General features: G+C 40.4%; 1 protein-coding gene and 1 long non-coding RNA gene across 20 annotated transcripts in view; one reads left to right on the top strand and one right to left on the bottom strand.

The window, feature by feature from the left end:
* Positions 1-9,565, bottom strand: part of dync1i1a (dynein cytoplasmic 1 intermediate chain 1a) — a 55,381-nt gene that overhangs the window by 21,720 nt on the left and 24,096 nt on the right. For all 19 annotated transcript variants that reach the window (XM_032535772.1, XM_032535773.1, XM_032535777.1 and 16 more), the window contains 3 exons: positions 8,279-8,450; positions 6,969-7,068; positions 6,672-6,797 (listed from right to left, as the gene is read on the bottom strand). In XM_032535772.1, coding sequence (XP_032391663.1) covers positions 6,672-6,797; positions 6,969-7,068; positions 8,279-8,450 — 398 coding nt within the window. The remainder of the gene's footprint in view (positions 1-6,671; positions 6,798-6,968; positions 7,069-8,278; positions 8,451-9,565) is intronic.
* Positions 5,551-9,565, top strand: part of LOC116701811 (uncharacterized) — a 25,555-nt gene continuing 21,540 nt past the window's right edge. Inside the window, exon 1 of the long non-coding RNA XR_004335007.1 lies at positions 5,551-5,562. This is a non-coding gene — a long non-coding RNA (uncharacterized LOC116701811). The remainder of the gene's footprint in view (positions 5,563-9,565) is intronic.

The raw sequence follows: 9,565 nt of genomic DNA, 5'->3' as shown, positions 1-9,565 counted from the left end.
GGAAATGGGCTACTGCGAGCCGAGCAGCACTGAAAGAGTTGTTGAAGAGTTGCAGATTGGTGACCGCGCACCAGGCTACTGAACAAGGCCGAATGCAACCACTCGAGTCTCAAGCTGTGTCTTGGTTCTCGGCGAGTGTGAGTTATTAACCATCTTGTTTCAACTTAGATGATTGTGTACATAGAAATTCATAGGCTACATTACCCATGGATATCACATACAAAGACACGTCATGCTATTGTGGTAGTTATGTCAACTTAAATGTTTGTTACATTGTAGGCAGGCTTTCACGACGAGACCACGCAACAGGCAACTATACGAGCCTTTATGTCTCGTGCATTTTTTTTTTTTTTTACATACGTACTACACTTTGACCTTTTAATGGCTTTTTGACATACTATACTATAACTTTTCTTTGGCATAGTATAGTATGAGTTTTTAATGACTTTTTTCAGCATACAATACCATTTTCGATTTTTATCACTTTTTTCAACATATACTATAATTTCTTTTGACATACTATGACTTTTTTTACATACCATAATATGACTTTTTTGTCTCTTTTTTCAAATATATACTATGACTTTTTTTCAACATACTATACTAAGACTTTTTATTGGCTTTTTCTCTTTTTTCAACATGCTATACTAAGACTTTTTTCGACATACTATACTATGACTTATTTATGGCTTATTCCAACACACTATACCATGACTTATTTTGACATATTAAACTATGACTTTTTTATCACTTTTTTCAACATACTATACTATGACTTTTTCATGACTTTTTTTTTAAAAGAAAAAAAGCTTAATATTTTCAAAACTATAAATGGCGGATAAAAGTTAAATACAAGCACAAATGTCCTTAGCGAGCTGAACATTTTGAATGATTTTTATAGCTAAAAAATATGCAGTAGTATGCAGTAGTAGGCTACCAAAAATTGTACGGAAGAATCGGATAGCAATCCTGTAAATGCTACTGAATATGCAAATCTTGCAATTGGTGAGCTTTAGAGGTGCTGTTACCTCTAAAGCTCACTAAAACATGCTAGCTGTTTTCTCGTTTACAATCTTTGTGCTAAGCTAAGCTAGCCTAGTTGCTGGCTGTAGCTTCATACTAAGTGCGCACACTTCAGAGTGGTATCAATCTTCTTTCAAATCCTGAATAAGCACATTTTCACAAAATGTTGAACATTTCCTTTAAATCAAATGCAGCCACACTCCTCCCATCCCCTGCAGCTCCTCTTCAATTCAGATTGATACGTTTGGACATATCGGTCATACGAGCACCATGCCTGTCTAAATAACACCTCAACAACTCTCATGTCGACAAAACTCCTGCTATGATTGCATCTCCATGTCAGGGCTGAATTGATACCGAGCCTGACATTTCATTTCAAAATGAAAAAAAAAACAAGTGGCTCTGTGGATGGTTCTCATCTCACATGCAGCATGGGTCAAACACCTGCCAAGTCATCTCTTGCCAGCCCAAATGGAGAGGATGTGGGGAGTGACAGCTCCCGGTAGAAAAAGCAGCATAGAGAGTCACATTGGTATAGTGGGCCTGAGATGAATTGTGGAAGTTTTACAGGGAGACACTCTTGCAGTCAGAACAGTAGGTTTCATTTCTTTCCTCGGGCAAGGTCTGCTATGTGCTTGTGTGTGTTTGTGTGTGTGTGTGTGCGCGCGCGCATGAGGGAGAAACTCACACACACAAAGTATCATCTACCATATCTCACACAGGCTCACAAGGCTAAGTGCTTCTGGCAGCCCTTATTATATTGATGGGAAGTGTTCTCTACAGGATAATACACACATGGTAGGCTCTGATGAAAGATGGCACCCAGCAAGGGATTAGAGAGATTCGAAGGAATGACAGAGAGAGAAAGAAAGCTAGAGAGAGACGAACACTCCCTCCTTTGTTGCCTCCTCCTTTCTTTCAATCTTTCCCCAGGCAACAAACTGTTGCTTAAGTGGGCTTGAGAAGGCAGAAATGGAGCAAGAGTGCTATTGTGAGAAGAAAAGGGGTGGGTGGGTGGGGGGGCTGATAGGGCACGCCAGACAGTATCTCCTCCCAAGTAGATCCACGCTGCATCACACTGCATTCCCCCCCCATTCACCGCACTCATCTGTTTTCCACTCTGCCTTATCAGGACCAGATGGATCTGACTGTCTTTCCTTACATCCCCGCTTCTCAACCTCCCCCCTCCTCCCAACCACCTTTCTCCTCCCTTTCTCCCCCTGGCTTCGCTCGTTTATGACACCCCATGGATTTTGTCACTCTGTGGTTTCTGGCAAGGAGAGAGAAATACCAAGCAGAGTCTCAATTTCACCAGGCAAAGAATGAGGGTTTGACGGAGCAAAAGCATGAGGAGGAGGCTATGGGAACACAAACAAGCCTTTCTCTGCCTCTTAGAGCTCCTTTTTCCAAACAAATTTATACCTAGAATATTGCAATATTTACATAATTCCTATAACATTGAACTCTTTCTTTAACTCAAACTCTAGACGAAACTGCTGATGCATGACTATTAAATAAAGAACAGTACCTAAATAAAATGAAAAAGTTCCCTGATTCAGGTCAGAAAAGAATTTAACCAATACTTAAATGTCAAATTTTGATTCTCAAGCTTGGTACTTAAAAAGTATTGGATTCAATACCCAGACTTCTTGCATAATGCTCAACAGACATTGGAAAGATTGACTGCTTTTATTTATTTTTCCTATAATACCAATTAAAACAACCTCTGATCAGCACAGTTAAAGATGTACAAAATGTACAAAAATATAATTTACTACAAAAATCAACATCAACAGCCAGTAGAAGCTACATCCTTATAGTGTGCCACAAATTAAATACAGCCACAGAGTCTTAACCTATGTGGTCAGCAAGCATTTACAAGACTTTTCTGCTAAGCTTTCTAAACACAATGCAGCTTCATCCTCCAAAGAGAACAGTGCAATAGCATTATTCACAGGCCTTCTCTAACGCTCTCTACATTGGCCCACTCTCTTCCTCCTGCTCTGCTTCTCTTACTCAACCTTTCTGGAAGTGTCAAAGGCCTCCGGACTGACACAAGGCAGCAAGGTATTAATAAAACTATGACTGAGTGCAATGGGATATGACAGTAGCGGCGGGGGTTGTTACAGGGAGGCGTGTGGTTTGAGGGGTTCAGTAGAGGTTTTTAAGTCAAACCGGCCCTTTAATGTGGTGTGACTTTGCCCACTTGAGAGGCTGGTGTGAAGTTACAAGATTGGACCCAACTGGGATGGGGCGATGATGGGTCCAACTGCTGAGAGGGATGTGATGAGGAGAGGCATGCTCAACTGGTACCAGAATCCACAGCAGCGGCAACCCCGTTCCTAAAGAACAAACCCAACCCACACACTGATGGATTGCACACTTCCTCCACTATCTCACAGATCAGGGGCTCCTAAAGTGGGGTCATGAAACTACCAGGGGTCCTTAAGGGGATTTTTCAAGGCTCCTTAGTATACCAAAATATTGTTTAATTTCAAATTTAGTTATGTACACAAAATCGAGCAGAGTTAGAGAACAATGATACATTTAATTTGTATAAACATTGTATCGTATAATAAAAGAAATCTACATTAACCAGTACCTAATAAAACATCAAAAAGATTCACCATAGCTGAAAAGCGGTATAAATAACCGAATGTATAAAGATGTGTAAATATAAAACTGAAGCTATATATGAAAACTGTTTTGACCAGATATTTGTCTCCAGTGAAGCGAATTACCATTTTTCACTATAAATGCCAAAAGGAATAGATAAATCTGCAGTTCAATTATTTAGAAATTAGTCTTTAAATTTTACTTTAAATGGCTTTTAAATATTTTAGTTTTCATGCCAAAAGCCAAAAACAAAATCCACATTACAAGAAACTGACCACGCAAGCGAGAAAGCCACAGTATTCATCTGAATGTCTGTAATAAAGAAGGTAAGGTAAAAAAAAAAGTATAAACACAGGAAAAGATGCTGAAAACACTGCTGCATAAAGCAAAAACTGCAAGTGCACAATCCCCAGATTGAATTAGCCTAAAGCCAGACCCACAGACTCCTCCCAAAATCAAACCAATACCAGCTTTTTAAATGTTTTACTTTGCATCACACCAGCAAGTCAAGGACATAAATCCCAACAATGCTACCTCAAAGTAAAACCCAGCTAGTGTCCAGTGGAAATTAACAAGGTCTGTGTAAAAGTCACTGTGTAAAATACAGGTCCAAAAAGTCCAGAAACTAATAAAACTGCACTGGTAACATTCTGAGAGTATCTAACCTGAACAAGAAAATGTGCTCTGGTTTCAGCAAAACAAGGGAATGTTGTAAAAACGGACAGTTTTTGCATTGCTAAGCCCATTCTCCAAACTGCGCACAGCCAGAAATATAGAAGCTTGACCTCACCAAAACCCCATCTGAAACATGAAGCCTTCTTTAAGCCATAGCCTTATACAATAAAGACCCTGCTGAACCAGACCTCAACCACAAACCCCAACCCTCCAATACCGACCCAGCACTGTCATTCTTTTGTATGGTCCACACAGACACGCCACAGCCTTTACACGTGTGCACGATACTCACATAAACATGTGCATACACACAGATAGTATTCAGCCATTTACCTATCCATCCACCAGATCAAAGATGTGACAGATGCATGTGAACAGCTTGGTGCTCTGTTCCTTTAGCTAAGGATGTGGAGGTAGAAGGTGAAAAGAAAAACAGAAGAAAGTAGAGAAAGAGAGGAATGAGGCACCCAGCCCTGTGGTTTTGGGGGGTTAAACGCCAGAACATGCTCACACATTAAGAGCCATCTGATCCGCGGCTAACTAGCCAGTCGCGACTCTGTTTGCATTTATGAAAAGGCCCCGCAGAAAGAAAGAGCAAGAAAAAAATGTCTCTACTCCTCTTTCCTCTCGTCTAACCGCTCCTGTGCTCCTTTCATCCAAATCCAACTTTGACAGGGGATGTCATGGCTGATTCCAAATGACTTGCAACATCTACTTTCTTTTTCTTTCCAATCTATTTTATTTTTATCTTCGTTTATCCTCTACTGTTTATATGAGCACTCCATTTCTAAGTCCCAGCTCATTCGCTCCCCACTATATCTTTCTTTCTTGGTTTTTTCTTTCATTCACATTTTTTCCCCCCCACGAAAAGACCATAGCGCAGCTCGAGGCCACACTAACTCACTGACTAACATGGGGGTGGTAGGAAAGTGGGGCACTTGGGAGTTTCTGTTCTCTCTCAGTCTGTTCTCAATCTGATATCACTTCATCTAATGCAGATCTTTCCAGTAAACACTCAGAAGTGTTGTAGAAGTGGTTTGTATGAGTTGGAGAATCAAAAACAAACACTAATGACGATGCTTTGTTATGTTACAGATATTTCTCTGTTTTTAATGCAAACAGATGGCATTGTTTTCCAGTGATCTTGTCTCTACTTGAGCATAGTTCACCTCTGTTGTAGACATTTGTAGCTGATTGCCCCCTTTTGAAAAACTGAGCACTTTATCAGCTGCTTACACAAATAGCCATGTTCCCAAACGTCTAATATTCAACGCTGATGGTTCGCAGATCAGCATGCTCAGAAACCACATTGTCAATAAAGTCAGATGTACTGTACATATTCCATCAGAAAACCACATGGAAAAACTACTGAATCCTACAGCTACAAGATGCATCATGGTAATCTATCCGTAAGTTGGATTTCAGCAGCAACATAAATTATGGTGCAGTAAAAGAACGGAGTGCTTTAAAAATCCATTATGGAGCTAGCTTCATATCGGAATATTTGCACGCAGCGTGCGGTCTGCAGGAATATGTGGTTCTGTATGTGTTTGAAAAAGGGAGAAAAAATCTATTTCCCCTGTTTGGAAGAAGCTTAAACCCGAGAGAATGTGTGTGCATTTCTAACATTGTTTACCGAGCAGTGAGGTGACAGTAATACTATTACAGGTGTATTTCCACATTTGCAGTGTTGACATAATTGGGGAACGCAGCACTGCTGACATTAGACGCATCATCAATGTGGGTGGGCTAACACACATGTGGCAGCGTTGGATTAGGAAGTGGTAGGCCACATCATTACTACCAAGACCTCTCTATATGGCCATGGCTGTCTCCTGGGAGCCATGAAGCCCTCACACCCAATCCTTCTATCCCTTTTCTCAGTGTCACTTGCTATAAGCATCTCGCCCATCAGTGAGTTTCTTTCTTTCCCAAAACCTATGTTTCGTCCAGTGGCAGCGTTCAGCTATAATCCAATCTGGAGGGCCAAATGAATGCATGTGGAGCTGCCTTTCATTTCCCTTTCCTCCACTCTTCACTTTTCAGTCACAAAGGGGCAGTCATTTTAGAGTAGAAAAGAGGAACAAGCTGTAGATTACCGGATGGACCAACTGTTGGGTTGCCACATAAGGTATGAAAAATGAAAGAAGAAGAATAGTGCTCAAGAAAATGAGAGGAAGATGGAATATGGTTTGTTCACTTGTGTATCTCTGTGGCAGTTGTTTGTAGGTTCATGCTTGCAACTCACCACCGACAGAACAGAGAAACATACACAAAGAGCAAAACTAACGTCATGTCTCCATCATATTCTAGCTATAGTTATGTAAATATGTGTGTGGTTTGATAAGTTTAAGTACCTGACAGTGAAAGATGTACTCCGGTGTGGTTTTCTTAAATTTGATGTTCCATACTAGGGCAACACCATCCGGTTCATGAGGAGCATCTTCATTATTGTTATAGGAGGCAACCAGCAACTCAGGATACTGACAAAGAGAGAGAGAGAGAGAGAATGTGGGGGGGGGGTCTTTAGTAAATCTTAACACCTGCATAATTGGTGCCAAGAAGTGAGAAAGCACTGTTTTGGAAAATGGAAAGAAATGTTTTTAATGCATCATTTAAATTCAAAGGGATATACACAAGGCTGCAGGCCTCACCTGAAGTGACCAGTCAAGGCAGGTGATCACACGATGTTTCGACCAGTGTTCATCGTAGAAGAGTCGGCTGAAGGACAGACTGGAGCCACTGCCTAAGTCTCTGAAAAAAGACAGAAGATAACGTGAGATAAGCTGTATAACTATAGTGAGGTTAAGTCAAAAGTAGTCACCTTGGTAACAAAAGTTTAAAACAGGTGATGTTATTCATTATTAAGACAAGCATACAATATGTGTTAATGAAGCTCAGTTAAAATGAAAAACACAAAAGGCCTTTAAAGGTCCTGACACTCCAAGTTAACAGATGGCCGTGCATGTTGCCCAACACTTTTAAGATGTGTTGGTTCTAGTCAGCCCCTTACAGCGGCCATCAGCTGACTCAGCGCATTGAATTGACAACAGAAGAGTTTGGTGAGAGAGCAGTCTGACTGTCTGTTTAGTGTTTACCCTTGTGAGTCAGTCATTTCAGCCAACATATTGCCTGTGGTCAAACTAGATCTTATGTAAAATGGTTGCGTATATCAGTAAATTGTATCACCACACCTGTCTATTTGTTCATGACAACTCTGTCAGGGAAATGTTATGGACCTTTAGTTGTAAATAGACTCATATTTGAGTGCAAATTACTAAGTGTGAATAATCCACTTTGTCTGCAATGCTATGCGAGAATGAATAGTAACGAAACATGTAGTGAAATGGCGGTCAAGTTGTTACAATTTCAAAAATAGAATGTCCATGGAAAAAAAGAAGAGCACTGATGTGAAGCACTTGGCCATGGCTTATTTTAAACATAATCTCTATTTGACCACAGGCTTGATGCTTCTCTGTGGCTGCAGTGGTCAAAGCTGAGTTGCATTCTTCTATAATAACACAGAAGTATACTAAAACTGCTTTGCACTCTTATAACTTTAACCAACACTTTGATAACCTCCATTTGGAGACAACTCATCATATAGTAAGACAGTGATCTTTAAGACATAAATGTTGTCAGTTCCCAGGAGTTTTAACATCCTGAGAGGCTGACATAAGCAGGAAGACATAGATAGATAGATAGATAGATAGATAGATAGATAGATAGATAGATAGATAGATAGATAGATAGATAGATAGATACTTTATTCATCCCAAGGGAAATTTTAGGAATGTATTTTAAAGAACAAAGGAGATTCAAGGCCCCTAGAGTGACACAGTGGGCATGAGTCAGTCTTTGCACATTTCATAGCTTGAGGCATGCAAGTAAACATTCACATGTGCTCTTGCATCCAAACACAGACTCTTTCCTCCCTGCCCACACTCGCCTCCTCCCTGCTTACCCTTCTTTGTCCTCCAGCTCCCGGCCACCGTAGTCAAAGAAGATGTTGCTGTCTTCAGCCAGAGCTCTCTCCATCACCCGGATGCTGCAGTCGAAGAAACTCTGAAACTCAGAAGAGTGCAGGATCTGCTGCCTCTCCTCCTCTGTCAGCTCCCGCAGAACTGGAAACGAGCCTAGTGGAAGGAACACAGACATAAAGACACGAGCATGTGAGAAAGATTTGTGTGCATACATTGTGCACAGTGCACACTAACTTTCCTAAAGCCCAAAGAGACATCTTAAAATGTCTTCTTTTGTTCAAACAATAGTCTAAATCTCAAAGATATTACATTTATTATAGTTATTAAAATGTGGCACGGTGGTGCAGTGGTGAACCCTAGCAGCGAAAGGGTTCTGGGTTCAGCTGGTGGCATTTTCTCTCTGTGCCTACGTAAATTCGCTTGGGATGCCCCAGATCCTATCCAGTATACTATTCTGAACTTTTTTTGCAAAGAAATCTCTCTCTATTTTTTTCTATCCATATTAACAAACAAAACAAAAATGAGTTAATAGTATTTGATGTTACCTGCAAAATAAAGGTACATTTTTATTTTGAAAAAGCTGTCAAAACAACACCTTCTTTCAATTACTGTTAAAGAGCCTTAAACTGAGAAATGTTTTATTTTATTGTTTTATAATTTATATGTATTCTATTCAACTGACATTGTGACATTCTACTTTGAATCACTGACAATAGTGAAAATGCCTTGCTGTATTGTATTGTACTGTACTGTGTGCAGTACTGCCATGTCTACTTCTGTAAAACAGAGTACATCCATGTGTTTCCAATGTCTTATTAACATTCACTTTATCCCTATCAAAACCAGAATCACATTCAGGACATAATAAACTACAAACAGTTCCTAATGCATCTTTTCTAATAAAGCCCTACAGTGAGAACTTCATAAACAAGAGAATAACAAAGCCCTCTGAGCGTCCCGCCTCCCTTTGAACGTAATGGCTGCACAGCATGGCGTCCAGTTTTTGAAGTCACTGTCCCCAAGCACACATGCAATTCTAGACACACAAGCACGCACAGACACACATATAGTCATATATATCGACCTTTACCCTGCCTCTTGACTTTGATCCCCCACATCCCTTTGTATTTCTTACGAGTTGTCAGAAAAGACCCAGTGAATCGAGTGGCAGAGATCAAAGGCCAGACCTTCTAATAGGCCAGGATGGAGAGGAGACGGATGACTATGTGTTTATGAGTGAGTGTGTGTGTGTGTATGTGTGTGTGTGT

This window comes from Etheostoma spectabile, chromosome 14 (genome assembly GCF_008692095.1).
Source record: "Etheostoma spectabile isolate EspeVRDwgs_2016 chromosome 14, UIUC_Espe_1.0, whole genome shotgun sequence".
Lineage (NCBI taxonomy): Eukaryota > Metazoa > Chordata > Actinopteri > Perciformes > Percidae > Etheostoma > Etheostoma spectabile.
Note: the sequence above shows the minus strand (reverse complement) of the source record. Positions and strands in the feature narration are given on the sequence as shown.